Source organism: Salvelinus sp. IW2-2015, linkage group LG12 (assembly GCF_002910315.2).
Source record: "Salvelinus sp. IW2-2015 linkage group LG12, ASM291031v2, whole genome shotgun sequence".
Taxonomy (NCBI): domain Eukaryota; kingdom Metazoa; phylum Chordata; class Actinopteri; order Salmoniformes; family Salmonidae; genus Salvelinus; species Salvelinus sp. IW2-2015.
This window is the reverse complement of record NC_036852.1, coordinates 4,534,380-4,551,706: the sequence shown is the minus strand read 5'-3', so window position 1 is coordinate 4,551,706 and position 17,327 is coordinate 4,534,380. Positions and strand designations below refer to the sequence as shown.

Here is a 17,327-nt window from a genome sequence, read left to right as displayed (position 1 = left end):
CGGCCAAATTAGGTGTTGGCTTTGGGGATGATCCAGTAAGATACCTGCTGGAACGTGTGCTACGGGTGGGTGTTGTTATCGTGACCAGTGAACTGAGATAAGGCGGAGCTTTACCTAGCATAGACTTATAGATGACCTGGAGCCAGTGGGTCTGGCGACAAATATGTAGCGAGGGCCAGCCAACTAGAGCATACAGGTCGCAGTGGTGGGTGGTATAAGGTGATTTGGATAACAAAACGGATGGCACTGTGATAGACTGCATCCAGTTTGCTGAGTAGAGTGTTGGAAGCTATTTTGTAGATGACATCGGCTGAAGGCTATCAAAACTGGTCGCCTAGAGCGTTGGGGACAAAGAATAAAAGGATAGAGCCCCTACCGGAGTGCCCGACGGGAAAGGTTTTGCACTTTTGGGACTACGCCATTGGTCCCATTGCGGCCAGACAAGCTCAACCAAGTTCAATCAAGTGCAGAGAAAGTATTAAAAAATATATATAATACTACTTGAACCCAGGTCTTCTCCTAAGCCACTATGGACAGCTCAGACATGAGAAAACGCTGCCAGAGTTAATGAAGGACCCAAGAAACCGGCTCGTTCTACAGACATTATTAACGGTGCCACTAACTCCARGCTGACAGAAATTGCAGTTAAGGCTAATTACAACAAAATGCAGTGTAATTGCTTGTTGCTTTATGGCTCCTCTATCACTGTATAAGTTATCTTCTCTGCAGTCAAAATAAAATAATGGCAGGCCTGTCTAGTGATTTGTAAGAGGAAGCGTCCCGCATTACCCCAAAAAACTACATTCGAAATGTATCTGCCATTTTCTTCCGTCCCGCTGCATCCGTGATGGATGCTCCTCCAGAAGAGAACCGGTTAGAACAACGGCGAGGCAATACATCACTGGCCTTTGTTATGTGTGAACGGTGGTGACACTAAGTAAGGGCGCCCATTTCTGTTTCCCCACCACCAGCCCAGCCCAACTGATATCGTTCATTACCATGGTGGGCATGCTATGCCTTTAGAAATGGTGCTTACTTTAAGCTTAGATTGAATCCTTTTGAAAAAAACATCTTGGAGGGGGAAGGAAACGGGGATTCTTTTCACAGATGCTTGAATGATCAGTTAATGCTGCCACTCTAATTTATATGTTTTTACGGCTCCCCCCCAAAAAACGCTAATGGAAGTAGCGTCGTTGACTGATTAGACATTCGGTCGAAGGACAAAATGAGTTGGGATTAATCTCGAGTGGACATAGGATGGAATACACCGCTACAAATGATATACCTGTACCTAACTCATCCATTCCAGCTCAACTCTCAATGCTTCTAGCTTTCCACACAAGTAAGTGTTGTAGAGACTCCATGGGAAGACAGAGCAAGCAAGTGTCTTGGGTGACTGTCTGCAGTTTGAGCAAGTGTGCATGCCCATTGCCCAGCCTTGTGCCCATGCAGCTTGGTTGGCACAGTTGGCAGCCGGGTGCCAGGGAAAGGAGGTCTGGTGTTCAGGCGTAACAGAAGGACAGCTGCCACTCTGGTCTCAGTGCAGGGCTGGCTCTAACTCCTGTTCAATTACAGGCAGAGTGAGAACTGACTGTGGTGCAGCCAGCTCTCGCCCTGTCCATACAATCCCTCCTCCCTTCTCCGCCCTCCTCACCCCAATTCAAACCTACTGTGAGCCAGAAGCAAAAACTCCTGCTGTCTATAACTCTGTTCTCTAGCTAGTTACCTTCCATTGAAGTTTACAAGAAAAATACATCCATGATTCTAGAAAACCACTTCTCTAATCATGGGAACTCAGCAGGAGAAAACTACCTGGATGATCATGCATGTATTCTATTCTATAAAAAGCTATTTATAATGGCATGCATAATTTATATGTTTCAAAATCTATGGCAACAGCAGTTGTAGTTGCTATGCTTTAATTACAGCAGCTGTAGGAGCAATACATTAACAGGATGTGCTAATATGAATACATGTTTATTATGTGATTTAGTTGCTCTTTTCATCCCCAATCAATCAATCAATGACATGGCACATTTATTTAGTTTAGCATTTGTTGATAACGCATCGCAGCCGAGCACTGCATTCATTCACAGTAATATTGATTATGCACTGTGGCTGTACAAGATATTGTTTGTCTGCAATGTCAGACATTATTCTCCATGATGTTTTGCAATACAAGATGGCAAGAGTACTATAATGAAAGTATTTCAAATGCTTTTAATGCAAGCAGAAAATGTTCAGCGTTCATCATGGATGCTTTTTAATGTGTGTTTATCAGGTACTGATAGGTTCAGTTTGATGGAAGTAGACATATTTTCCCCACATACGTCAATACAGCACATCACTTCACCTTTCTCCGACCCCTTGTCCCATAGAGAAAGATGATTCAACCAGTTACTACCAACACAAAGAATATGATAAGAACCTCAGAAAAAATGCTTATATGCAACCTCTGGGTAATTATTTACCTTCACTAGGAGCTTTTACTTTACTAATATTAATACGTAATAATACAAGTGAATTTTTTTTGTAAAGGGCTTTTCATGTACATCTCAAAGTTGCTCATTTGTTATAGCTCTGTGCCATTTCGATTAAGGCAGTGGAATATGTTAGGTGCAATTATTTAGCCCGGGTTTTAATCAAAGGCTGGCTGTTTGTACTAAAGGGCATGTGGCGAGTGAGGTAAGCTAGCCGGAGCGAATGTTGACAGCTTCTAATATGGCCTGCCTGGACCGCCTGCATTTGACAAACTAGAAACAGAGGAGATCAATAGCCCCTCTCCCTTAAAAAGGTGAAGCAATATTCACCCCCCCACCCCACCCCACTTAAAACAAGGACATATTCACATTAGCCCCTTCTATCCCATTCTACCTAACTTCTTACTTGTACCTTTTAAAGTTCAGGATCATAACTTCAAGCCCCCTGACCTTTCATTGCGAAATACTTCTGCAGGTTTTTATTAGTTGGCCCCGGTCTTATGGTGGACACCTGACCTTTTCCACCTCCCGGCGAACCCTGTCTTGTTTTTATCTTGTTCTCTGGCAGTGTAGTCTTGCGCTACAAAACACAGATATGATTTGTTGCATCAATAGTTTTTCATATGAAAACAGAATGGAGAGACTACAAATACCTTTGGCATTATTTTCATTGGCCACATATTCAGTATCATTTCACATCTACACTGAACAAAAATATAAATGCAACATGTAAAGTGTTGGTCCCATGTTTCATGAGGTGAAATAAAAGATCCCAGATATTTTCCATACGCACAAAAAGCTTATTTCTCTCAGATGCACAAATTAGTTTACATGCATGTTAGTGAGCATTTCTCCTTTGCCAAGATAATCCATCCACCTGACAGGTGTGGCATATCAAGAAGCTGATTAAACAGCATTATCATTGCACACGTGCACCTTGTGCTTGAGACAATAAAAGGCCACTCTAAAATGTGCAGTTTTGTCACACAACACAATGCCATAGAAGTCTCAAGATTTGAGGGAGCGTGCAATTGGCATGCTGACTGCAGGAATGTCCACCAGAGCTGTTGCCAGAGAATTGAATGTTAATTTCTCTACCATAAGCTGCCTCCAACTTCGTTTAAGAGAATTTTGCAGTCTGTCCAACCGGCCTAACATCTGCAGACCACGTGTATGGCGTTGTGTGGGTGAGCGGTTTGCTGATGTCAATGTTGTGAACAGAGTGCCCCATGGTGGCGGTGGGGTTATGGTATGGGCAGGCATAAGCTACGGACAACGAGCACAATTGCATTTTATCGATGGGAATTTGAATGCACAGAGCAACCGTGACGAGATCCTGAGGCCCATTGTCGTGCCATTCATCCACCGCCMTCACCTCCTGTTTCAGCATGATAATGCAGGTCCCCATGTTGCAAGGATCTGTACAACTGAAAATGTCCCAGTTCTTCCATGGTCTGCATACTCAACAGACATGTCACCTGTTGAGCATGTTTGGGCATGTTTGGGATGCTCTGGATCAACGTGTACGACAGCATGTTCCAGTTKCCGCCAATATCCAGCAACTTCGCACAGCCATTTAAGGGGAGTGGGACAACATTCAACAGGCCATAATCAACAGTCTGATCAACTCTATGCGAAGGAGCTTTATCGCTCGTCAAGAGGAAAATGGTGGTCACAACAGATACAGTACTGACTGGTTTTCTGATCCACGCCCATACTTTTTTTAAGGTATATGTGACCAACAGATGCATATCTGTATTCCCAGTCACGTGAGATCCATAGATRAGTGCCTAATGAATGTCTTTCAATTAACTGATTGCCTTATGTGGACTGTAACTCAGAAAAATCTTTGAAATTGTTGCATTTTGCATTTACATWTTTGTTCAGTGTATGTCAATCAGGTTAGATAATTATATGTTGATTGTTCTATAACCACCTGTGATTGTTTTAAATTGACTAGCAGGCACCGCCTGGTATTTCTTTATATACTACTTGAATTACTTTAACTCTTCCTGCATTACTGTTTGGTAAATGACTCATAAACAAATCTGATGCATACAAACTTGCTTTTAACGACAAGCTCTCAGTGGATTTCAGTCATCACTAAATGTGTTTTATTTTGCTGTACAGGAGGAAAACTCAGCATTGGCCATGGAGAATGAGAGCCAGAGGGAGCAGTATGAGCACTGTCTAGATGAGGTGAGTAGTCCAACCCTCACTCTATTCACCCAGCCCTCAACCTCAGTGAGGGAAATCTATTTTTCACCACACTAATGATAGCCTGCATCTCAGGAACACGTGTTATTTCTTTCCTCTTCCGTGACTTATTGTGAGTTGTATTCTTTTCTATTTACCTTTAGCGACTTTCTTTAAGATCTTACCGATAATACTGATCAAACATGTTACAAATACTGCACTATTTTCCAGTATCCTTCTCTACCTTTTACCGACTTTCTTTGAGATTTRTCTCAATGCACAATTTTCATGCTCTCAAATTCCATCAATGCAATTCCAAAGTAATTCCTCTCCAAAAGGAAATGTGATTATGGAGGAAGAGGTACTCGGCGTTCCGAAGGCGAACTGTGTTGTGGGAGAAGCTGGGTAAATGGTGGCCTGAGGGAGCCGGATGACAGCAATTAATGAGCTTGTTGGCTAGGACCGCACGCTGAGTCACCCTGGGGGAAGGCTGGAGGCCCGCGGGTGCCAGAAGGGACAGACTGGTCTAATACACTGTGGTGCCAGCTACTGGGGCTCATATGACCTGAGATCTGGGCTCTGGTGCCAGAGGGAGTGGGGGTGGGGAGGAGGGAAACGTAGATTGATGGTGGGACAGAGAAAGCGAGAGAATGAAAGAAAGAAAAGGATAAAGAAAGAGGGAGAGAGATAAAAGGAGAGTTAACAATACTTTAGCTGTGTTTTGAACAGTCCAACAATGGCATGCAATTGCTTTGCAATGCTCCAAGCATATTGTATGAAACTCCACACCGTGCTGCAGCCTTGGAGGCTAATGCCTGGGTTGAGCCCAGACCAAATCCCTTTTCCACTTCCGTGACCTCAAAAAGCCAGGGCTGTGCTGCTCTGTTGTCTGGTCTGGTGTTGTGTTGCCCTCTGTAGTCGCTCAAGACGGGAGCTAGCTCACTAATGAGCATGTTGTGATGCGGAAATCTCCACAGCTCTAACAACTCTGCCGATGGGCTCAGGGCATTTGGAAACTGTAGAGAACGCTGGGCTTGTTTAGTAGTGATAATTTTTTTTWAATAAAAAGATTGTGGATTATTATCTCTACATAAGCAGAGTGGTGGTTGTTTGGTATGCTATTTGGGCTGGCCACTCACGTTAGTTTTTAAAATGATATTTTTTTATATATATATTTTTTTCCCCCACTTAGTAAACGTGCAAATGTCATGCTATTGAAAGGCTGGTAAAAGGAGTTATGCCACATTTGGCAATGCATCAGATGTAAGGGACTGTTATGCCACACTTCATGTAGTATGACTTGAACTATAAATGCTCTATAAAACCCTTTATAAGTTGTTTTATTTATCAATTGTTGTAATTTAGATTCTAACTTGAAGATCATTAAGATCAGTTTTACAGGAGRAGCTCTGTATGACCCCCCCACAGGGCTCCATCACTTCGTCATATTTACTCCATTCCCGTTATTCAATAGAGGGAGAGAGGCCACCTCTGAGAAAAAGCCAGTGCGTGCTTACAGTGAATTAACGAGCAATCAATGGGCTGTAATCAGAGTCGGACTCGATGGAGCTTTGCGGTCTAAACTCGGAAGAGTGGTAGGGGTGTGAGGCGCTCTGCGGCCAAAGCCCGGGCACAACAGTGCTTTAGCCCGCCACTTCTTCTCTCCGACTGCCCGCTGTGTCGCAAATGACACCCTATTCCCTATATAGTGCGCTACTTTTGACCAGGGCCCATAGGGTCAAGTAGTGCAGTATATAAGGGATAAGGTGCCATTCAGGACACAACCCCCTACTCTCCAAGCCACTATATCAGCCCTGACACTGCTGTCAATACAGGATCAACAGAAGACAATTAAACATCATGAAGACATGCAGCGTGTCTGGCTCCAATCTGTTCTGCTTCGCCTGGCCGCTACTGGCCTTCTCTGCCACCCTGCGTCAGATTTATGATGATTGGCCCCCTTAGGAATCAACACACTCCTCCAAGGGAAGGCAGACGGGGTGACAATGCTGTAATGTATTGGGACATCATGTTCACTAAAGCCTGTAATCATTTTGATGAGCGGTCGGAGGAACTTGTGTATTAAATGTCGTTGGAGGAATAGGGGAAGTGAGAGAGTGCAGCGTCGGCATGCACAGGGCAGGGGCAGTTTAGAGTTGAGGTCGTGGGTCAACTGGAGACTCTTTCTTTCTTTCTCACTCATCTTTCTCACCCATAACAGCCACCATATTATGGTCAGTCACTAAACAGCTTGCATGAAACGTTTGGATAATTCTTGTTTCTTTTTTTCACTCTGTTTTAGGTTGCCAATCAAGTTGTGCAGGCACTACTCACCCAAAAGGTAGGAGTCTGGTTTCCATAGCAACTGTGTTATCAAAATGTCTCTATTATACTATTATTAGATCCAATGATGTTGTTAGACATGTATGCAATACAGTAGCTCAAAACTTAATCTTACCATTCACTTTTTTTTTTAGACACTTCTCATTATCTCGTGTTAACTAATCAACTTTTATGGTGTCCATATTAGGACAGTCATACATCACTAGAAGTTCACACCTCTGTCTGTAATAACTCTCTCTCTGTTGTTTTTCCCCATGCAGGATCTGAGGGAGGAGTGTCTGAAGTTGCGGACCAGAGTGTTTGACCTGGAGCAACAAAACCGGACCATGAGTGTCCTCTTCCAGCAGCGAGTCCGACCCGCATCAGACCTGCTCCTGCAGGTAGGGACCTGTCCACTCATCTAGTCCCAGAAATACTATAGAACCTCATTGTCCCAGAACCATTATAAAACCTCATTGTCCCGGAACCACTATAGAACCTCATTGTCCCGGAACCACTATAGAACCTCATTGTCCCGGAACCACTATAGAACCTCATTGTCCCGGAACCACTGTAGAACCTCATTGTTCCGGAACCACTGTAGAACCTCATTGTCCCAGAACCACAATAGAACATCATTCTACCAGAACCACTATAAAACCTCATTGTCCCAGAACCACTATAAAAACCTAATTGTCACAGAAGTAATATAGAACCTCATTGTCCCAGAACCATGATAGAACTTCATTACCCCAGAACCACTATAGCACCTCGTTGTCCCAGAACCACGATAGAACCTCACAGAGCAACTATTGACCATTACTCAGCGGTGCCAGACTGATGGAGTTAAAATAGCATTTCACTGCTATTAGTTTCTTGTATTCAATATTGTTGAAGGCAACAGTGTGGGTGTAAGGACAACTGTTCCAGTAGCATATTTGCTCACTTAAACTTCTGAAGAGCAGCGATATTAGATCATCCATCTTTTTTGTGATGGCGATGTGATCCTGAGTCCAGGGTCTGTGATATCATCATCGCTAAAAAACTGTGTGCTCATGAACCATCCAGCCTCCACGGAGCTGCYGGGCTCAGACAAGATCATTTGAGAAAGTACCGAGACTCGCGTCATCCATCCTGGGCTCTCTCGGGGGACGGTAAACCTCTCAACCAAATTACCTCTAGCGCACCAGACCTTGTGGCACGTAACACAGACATAGATGCTAGAGAGAGGGGAGGGTATGTGTGTGTGTGCGCGCGTGTGTGTATGTAGTCTGCRGTGGGTAGGAAGGCACACTTACTGTAACTCAGAAATCGTTTACTCCAGTCACTGCAGAGAGAGACAGAGAGAGAAATATTGACAACCATGTCTGCTATAAAATGGCCGCATGGATTTTCCTTAATCTGATTTGCAGCTATGGCCGTCCAGCTCTCGTTACCTTACCTCCTCTCAGAGTGGAGGGTGGAGGCTCTCAGACTGCCACAGGGTAAAGGAGGGAGATGTGGGGTGTGAGAGGGAGCCTATAGAGGGCACAAACGGATGATGAGACTCCTACTGGTCTTAATGAGAACATGTGGCTCAGAAAGGATGGATGAGAGGAGCTCAGGGGAGAGCTGAGTGCAGGGTACTATACAAGTCAACCCATCCAGGTACAGAAACAAAGAAGTATATAGTTGAAGAATAACTTTTTTTTATTGTTGACAAAATCAGCCTCCAGAACACTGGTATTGTTGAATAGTCCACAAAACATTTTAATGGATATCGTTTAAGCAATGTTTCGATCAATAGACCATCGCGGTTTGTTCAGGTGTTGACAAAATTCGAAAGGATTATAAATGTGAATTGCAAAGCGAGCTGATGACAATCCTTTATCTACCTCAAGTTCAGGAGAGAGTATGCCCTCTGTCAGTCGCCCTCTGCTAGCAACTGATATGGACATATGGATAATTGAAAGTRACAGTCCACATTGTCCAGTGAAGGGTGCAATTTTGGCTGGGAGGGAGGCATTTTCGTCGTCCCAACAGATTGAGCGAAGCTGTGGATGCACTATTTTTGTCCCAACTAAACCAGGGCATGGTTAAAGTGAAATGTGTAATTGTTTATTATCTATTTGTAACTATTTAATAATATTTAGATTTAATAAACCAATATGTATGTTCTGGTTATATCCTACAAGAGTAAATGTTTGCTTATTCCGTCTGTTCTGTAGAGCATTTGTGTTCAGTATACAACGTGATCAACAAGACATTGACGAGAGCAATATACCATAAATCTATTTGCTTGTGTAGCAGGAGCCTCTGTCTCTGCCCCAAATGGTATCCTATTCCCTATATAGAGCACTACTTTTTTACCAGAACCCATAGCGCTCTGGTCAAAAGAAGTGCACTATGTAGAACATAGGGTACCATTTGCGACATATACCCTGGCTTTTCATGAGGGAGTATGCCGGGAATGAGGATTTGTAGCAAGACATTTTTTTTCAGCGGTGAGGAAGTGAGATTTTATTGTGAAGGAGGCGGAGAGATTTTAAAGATTTATGTCCAACTTTATGTTCAACCGATGGTTGCCAGCGCATTAAACAACAAGAAAATAATTGACACTTGTGTAAGCGATAGCTAAATCATACGTTATAGGATGTTCTTTTGTATTTTTACATGGATTCTTCAAACGGTCATTCATTTTATTGAAAACATCATGATTCTTTCATGGTTGTGGTTTTGTCGATATGTTTCAGGMTGTAAACCTTGTTTCTATTTCTGGGATTAGTTTCTCTATAAAGGTGGCTGTGACAATGATGACTAGTAATACAAGTGCTGAAAGAGTATATGATTGATTGATTGAGTCAATTAAAACATGGGTTTGAAATCAGTTCCCCTGCTAGTTATTGTGGATCATTTCTCTTGAAGTAGCCTAATATTTTGCTCTCTAAAATGGCTGCAGGTAACCTTCTGTTTTTATTCACATTTTTGTATTTTTTMTATTTAACCTTTATTTAACTAGGCAAGTTAGTGGTTTGCATGAATTACCTTTATACCATAACCTACCATAAAATAGTAATTAGTGACAGTGGAACATATTAATATTTCCTTTCAATCAGAGGGTGGCAGGTGTTTGGCCGTTTTTTTATCACCCGCATTGGCATTTCATTTCTACTGTTCTGGGAGTCGGTAATTAAATGTGCTGTTGGCCCCTGGGGCCATCTTGAATTTCCCTGATAACTAATCACTGCTCTCTATTGAGATTGTGATCAGGAATACTGGGAATATGCTTGACCTGCTGTCGCCTCATGTAATGTGGCATTTCACACGCTGCAAAGCTTTGTTTGCTGCAGTTCGGCCATGTGTTTTAGTAAGGTGTGTAAGTAGTGAATAATAATTCCCTCCTTCCACTTATGCAGCCTTATCAAATATGACAGGCGAGTGATAATTGAGTTGACAATTATCCGTAAAAGTAGGTCCTGGTTGCCGTGGAAACTTCCCAGGCCCCTCTGGCAGGACCTAGTAGCTACGCAGTACCATTCAGTCATTTTTGCCTTCTGAATTTTGATGGGCTTTTGCACTATGGTTCCCCTCAAAGTGTTGCCTTTGCTGGAGTTGTGTTAACTGGTCTGCCTGCACAGTATTCCTATTCTGGTTAATTTCTCAGTGGAGTACGAGAGCCATGTTTTGTCTTAGCTTAGCCAATTCCCTGCTATACGTTACCTGTATCCTCTGACTAAGGCAAGACCAAGCCTTGAGTGCAGAATCAAACGTAGATAAGGAAATAGGTAGTAACAGAGAAGGTGAGCTCCCTCAGTGCGCCTCCGTCCTTGGCGAGATCACACTTCCACGCGGTCAGGTGCAGTGAGGCTAGCCCTAAGAGACACAGAGATGGGGGAGCTGTCCGCCCCCATGTCCCCCCTCCCTCTCCCCACCCTTCCCCATCGGAGACCTTGTGACACTATTGACTGAATCATTGATGACTGTGCTGAGGAGGTGTAATCCTGCACCCCTACGATAACATCAGCCCCCCTTCTCTTCTCCTGACACTCAACCACTCCCACCCCCCTGTGTGGACAGCCTATACCCTGGAGAGGAGCGATATGGCTTCAGAGAGGACTACATTTCTATTACGGGCTTTATGGTGAGAGAGACGCCATCTGGCATGTTAAGTCCACTGTAAAGGACAACCTGGACTGAGTCAGCTACAGGGGAAGAATTCTCATCTACATATAAAGTTTAGGTCATAATMGCAAGTTAAGCGGTTTTCAAGAAAATACTTGGTTTAGAACAAGCTGTAGTAGGTATATTTTGCCTCCGTTAATTCACAGTTATGTACATGATATGAATATGATATTCAAATTCAACTACAAATAAGCAGAACGTGTTTTAAAACCTTTTCATTTAATTACTGTCACTTACCTTTAATTCTCAATTTCTTTGCATAAATGTGTATAAATATGTAAGCAATAAACAAGAATATATTTTATATAAACATTTGATTACGCCTAACAAACTAATTTAAAACTATTAAGCATCAAATGTGCATGAACTGTGCAAAAATAATTATTAAATCAAATTGATTAGAGGCTCAACATGCTGTTTATGTACTGTACTTCATTCCCATTTAATCCAGTTTAAACAGCTCTATCATTATTTCTATTTTTCATAAGTTAACTCACGACGGAGAACAAGAGAGCACATTGCGTCTAATCCTTTTCCACATCCCCATCGATCGCGACCACTCTGGACCAATTTGACTTGGGCCAAGTTATAAAATATGGAGCGTTCAACCGAGATGACCTCAAGGTTCAGAATTTCCAGAAAATAGTCAAACTAGCCTATCTGCTGTGAAAGAGTATTGATGCCATGTCCCTCCAGGTCCGTGCTAGCACACAATATGCTGTACAGTACTAGAGAACCAGACAAGATGTAATGAGAGCATGACATGGGCACCATTTATGAAAATAAAATATATACTGTCAAAATTTAGTATATTAATTTAAACAATTAAAACAATGTTTTCTCCAGTTGCTGCAGATGTACAACACTGCACGATGGGTCGAGCAATTTCAACTCAATTGAAATTTCACACACAAACACAGTTTTTATTCTTCTAACCTCATGGGGGCATAAAATGCATTTTCATTCAGAATCCTATGTCCCCTTAACCCTTACCCTAATTGTAACCCTAACTCTAAACCTAAGCTTAAAATAACCTTTGTCCTCATTGGGACYTGGGTAATGTCCCCACGAGGGAGAATTTTCCTCGTTTTACTATCCTTGTGGGAACTTAATGGGATTTTAGATCCCCACAAGGTTAGAAGAACCAACCCACACAAACACATGCACATCAAAATACAAACCAATTACTTTTACAAAAACCCATTGGAAATCAATATGATTTAATCCATTGGAATGTTGCCATTATAGCCTATCATCGTTTAGATGGTCTGCAGGATAGTCCCCTTAAACTCAGTCTAAATGGGGCTGAGATTACGGAAAGAGAAACAAGAGGGAGGATTAATTTGGCACTCTAGGGAGATAAAGGGATCATCTAAACGTGATTTAATTCAGATCTCCAGTTTACATCCATGTTCCCTTAAACAAGTTCCAATTCCCTCTAATTTGCACATATAAATGCATCTACAATTAACTTGGAACTATTTCCATCCAGTTCTCTGTGCTTCGCAGCGGGTGGCTCACACACAAGCAAGCCTTTGCAGCTTTTCAAACTTGATCGATACGAATGCGATGCATTGAGATTCGATGTCAAGTCAACCCAAACGAATGCGCTTGTACGTCCTTGGAAGTGTTTCTTTAGCCTAAGGGACAGCATATGTTGAAGACGCATGTATTAGCTGGTGTTCTACTACTGAAGCCTCGCTTCACATTGCATGACGTGTATTACACTAGTGCAGCAGTCATCACAAATGTTATATTACATATTGAGCCTTATAAAGAAGTAGACCTGTAGATACCTGGGAGGTCTATACTGCCCTACCAAAAAGGCAGTAACCTCTCATTTGGTTGAAAATMAGTTAATGTCATTTTTACTACATGAAATACATGTTTAATCATGTGGACCAGTATTCTGCCTCTGTTGGGTTTTGGTAAAATGGGGGTCATGTTCGCAGTAACAGCATAAAGTTACTGTGAAAGCAAGGTAAATAAAAGCAATCTTTCTRAGTTCCATGCTATGAGCAGTTACTGCCTTTTTGCTTGGTGGGGCAGTATAGGTATCTTTCCGGTGGGTTTGGTTAGTTGCTTTCAGTGAGATTGTGACTATTGATCCTCTGACAGTAGTCCATGGATGTTCTGAACACAATGTTCAAGTGGCCATTGTCAATGCCCAAGGCTGTGTTTATGAAACAAAGGACTAGGATTGTTATCCCTCTCATCATGAATGCATCTTTTTCTTGGAGATTTCAAAAGAAACTGGTTACAAGGGGCTGTCATCCCAAGTAAAAGGAATATGGCTTCCAGGAATATGGTTTCCACCATAGATATAAATACAATGCAATAGTGTATCTATCTCTATGGCTTTCACACTGCGTTTGCAGGAAGGCTTGTTAGCTCGAAGCCTCCGGGACCCCAGGGCTCGGCCGGTGTGTTGATCACTAGCACTGAGACTGATTTTATTACAAGCTTTTCGACTTATTGTCTGTCTCTCTGTTTCTGTGTTGGATCAGTAGTGAGCCGGTGTCTTCATTCCAAAGGCTATTTCCGGAAGGTCACCTCCTTACTGTAGCTCTGTCCCTGTTACTCAGTGTAACGGTAGACAGCACATACAAACTCTAGAATGGCAAAATCTTGCATCGGAATCTCACACTTAAACAGGTGGTAACATGGATGTTTGTATGAAATAATGGATAATGTGATAATATGGTTTGGCCTTGGGCAAGGAGTTTGAGATCAGTGCTTCCTGAATGACACAGCTGTGTAGCAGGGAGTTTGCGAGGTGTGAAACTATTGTTTAATAAACATGTGTCCTCTGTGATTTAGTAGAGGAGTGGCTTTATACTGAAGGAGCCATCTGGGTAGTCTGAGTAGTAGAACAGAGATGATGTGAGGTAGAAATTGCGTTTCTATTGTTGTACTAAGAAATGGAGTAAACACATATTAGGTTAGGCCTGTCATATTGTATACTCTCTCCCTGTCTTTTTTTATTCAGATATACTTTATTTATGTTAAAGGAACATTGTGGGATATCYCCCGCATTTCCAACTAATGATGTCATGCAAATAATCATTTTCATAACTTTCAAATGATTGGGATTAATTGTGGAGGACACTGAAGGAAGACTATAGATGGATTTAAGCTAATATACTATACACTAAAAGTTCCACGAGGTGAATCTCATCGCTGCAACGCCGGCAGCGTGAAATCCTTCTGGCGGTTATGTTCATCTAGAGTGGGRGTACACAGCACGGGAAGGAAAGTTAGTGCAGTGTACATGAATCTGGCAATTGTATTTCATTATCGAGATGGAGAAATTAAAATAGATATGAGCGCAGCAGAAAATATCCTCCCTCAACGAGCATTAAAGTTGCCTTTCGAGGGGAATGTGGCATAAATGGAGTGTTTTGTTGCAGCACATTTGCCGTTAAGTAGATGCGAGCACAGGGAACCGGGCAGTAATTAGGTTGGAGGATTAATATGTGAAAATGTAGTTGGTTTTGTATCCTTCCCCTGTGAACGGAAACCAAAGAAAATAATGGATCGCAAAATACTGTTTGAATATGAATACAAAAATCGAAGGAATCCCTCGCTCCCCAATGCAATTATTTCCCATTCACATGAATTATTCTTAACAGATGACATTAATGGCATTGATTCTAATACTATTGAAGAGTGCCCTGCATAGATCTCAGTGGAGGGAGAAAGAGGTTTACTTTCAAGCCCTGGGAAAGTGCGGCTGAACCAAAGCCTTTTTGAGACCTGCTCAAATGTGATTTTTMGGGGGGTTTTCGTTGTGAGATTTGAATGAAAATGATTAATATTTGATGGTAGACTTTCTATTGTATATTCATTAATCTACTACTGGAAWGATTTGATTGATACAGAACACCAATATGAAATGCAAAATAGCATGCAATATAATATAGTTGTTTGATTGTCACATTATTCTGTTCAGTTGAATGTGTTAAATGCCTTCTCTATGTAGTTGATATATTTCTGTATGTAGTAGAGACATTCAGTAAGACCTTGTCCTTCCTTGTCCTTTCAGAAACTCCACTCTCGGATCATGGATTTGTCTGCCTCTGATCTCCTCCTGGAGCCGGAGAGGAGCAAAAGCTTCCTGCTATCCAGGAACACTGCCTCTCCACCTCATGTAAGATTGATGGAAAACAAACCAATSGCATGTTCTTTTCCTCCCAGCCTCACCCATATGTATTGTCCAGGCATCATAACTGACGTATAGCCCAGAGAAATCATTAGGGAGGATTAAAATACCAGATCTAACTATTTGGGGATTTGATCCGCTGTTCTCGGTAAGCCGAGTTGGCAGTATCACATTCTTAAAGGTATAAKTCCTTGTCATGTTACCAGAGGACCATCGATTGAGGCTCGTCTTCAGTAAAAATGAGTCTGCGGGATAGTGTAGTAGATTAGTCATGTTATACATTATGTATTAAGGTCTTAAAATGAATTCACTCTGGTCTTGTGTCCTTTTACTCCGTAAGGACCCAACCTGATAAACCTTCATATATAGTATAGAAAATTGTGGCAAAAAATTAAGTGGAAAATTGATAGTATAATAATGTTGAAATCTGATCATGTATTTATGTGTTTGCGACAAGATAATGAGGGGAAAGAAGTGATGTGAAAATGTGATATACAGATTTCCTGGGCCAATTAGTTCGCTTCCTATTATCTCTCTGACTGAACAGTTGATTAGAATTCTGAATCGACATTTGTTTGGACAGAATTGTGGAATAGGACTGATGCAGAAAACATCTGTTGGGGAGATTGCTTCTGAAAGTATGATGGATCCTTTGTATCTCACTGGCTAATTATAGAGTTTGAAGCAGTAGCTGTCATAACACTTTACAAGAATACTGAAACCCCCAGAAAGTCTCACACATAAAAAACAGCCACCGGTAGTCTAACTTAAAACAGTCAACAGGTATGCAAAATAGCATTAATGTACAAAGAAAAAAACGGTGTGTGTTTGGATAGCCTTGTAAAATGCACCAGTGATTCAATATTGCATGGTCATAGATTCCCGGCCATATTCTTACCTTCTGACATSATTACCATCTCATATGACCCTGTGAAGCTCTCTGTGACACTCACCAACTCGCTCACCCCCGTTCACCCCTACCACCTGTCCTCCAGCTGTTCCCTTATCTCCCTGGGTAATTAGCTTTCACTGGAGCCCATCAGCTGTCACCCCTAGCTCCTAACTCAAACCGTGCTCCTCCCCTGGCATCAGCCCTGTGTCTGTGTCCCAGACTAGATTTGAAGCCACTCAAGACACAAACACTGGAGGGTGATGGGGAAAGCCTTTCAGTTAAAATACAATATAACACGCTGTATGGGTCCAGAACCAACTCTTTAGCTTCTAGACTGAGAAGCTGAAATATGGCTTGTTAATCAGAGTGTTTTTGTAGCGCTTTCCTGCATCTCTCATAATTGTCTCTACCTTCTCTACCTTAATCSCCTTTATCCAGACTCATGAATGTATGTGGCACTAAATCATGACTAATGGTGTCTTTGGAATCCGTCCTGCAGGATGTCCAAKTGAACGGAAAGGCGGGACTTCCTGTGGCCAAGTGTCTGAGCCAGCTGAGTCTGACGGTGCAAGCACCAGTCTACCCACGCAGCAGCTGTAGCAGCAGCGAGCTGTCCCTGTCTAGCGCCTGCAGTGAATACTCCAGTGGATCCTATACCTGGAACGACGGACGCTCCTGTGCGAAAATGGTACAATGACCAGACCAACCTCTCCTCACTCTGTCTCTCTGTGTGTGTRGGTCTCTGTCTCTCTCTATTTTCTTTGTCTCTGTCTCTCTCATTTTTTAACTTTATCAATGTGGGGTTTCAATCAGCTTTAAAGAAATCTAAGTAACACATAGCTGAAGTTTTAGAACACCTAGTCATACAAGAGTTTCCTTTATTTWAAATMTTTTCTACATAGTGAAGACATCAAAACTATGAAATAACACATGGAATCATGTAGTAACCAAAAAAGTGTTAAACAAATCAAAATATATTTTTGATTTTAGATTCTAGAAAGTAGCCACCCTTTGCCTTTATGACAGCTTTGCACACTTGGCATTCTCTCCACCAGCTTCACCTGGAATGCCTTTTCAATAGTCTTGAAGGAGTTCCCACATATGCTGAGCACTT

The 17,327-nt window shown here is 42.1% G+C and overlaps 1 protein-coding gene across 5 annotated transcripts in view; it reads left to right on the top strand.

The window, feature by feature from the left end:
• LOC111971068 (nck-associated protein 5-like) overlaps nucleotides 1-17,327 on the top strand; it is a 124,883-nt gene that overhangs the window by 69,724 nt on the left and 37,832 nt on the right. For all 5 annotated transcript variants that reach the window (XM_070445929.1, XM_070445930.1, XM_023997871.2 and 2 more), the window contains 5 exon segments: nucleotides 4,611-4,679; nucleotides 6,979-7,017; nucleotides 7,280-7,399; nucleotides 15,205-15,309; nucleotides 16,713-16,901. In XM_070445929.1, the coding sequence (XP_070302030.1) occupies nucleotides 4,611-4,679; nucleotides 6,979-7,017; nucleotides 7,280-7,399; nucleotides 15,205-15,309; nucleotides 16,713-16,901 (522 nt within the window).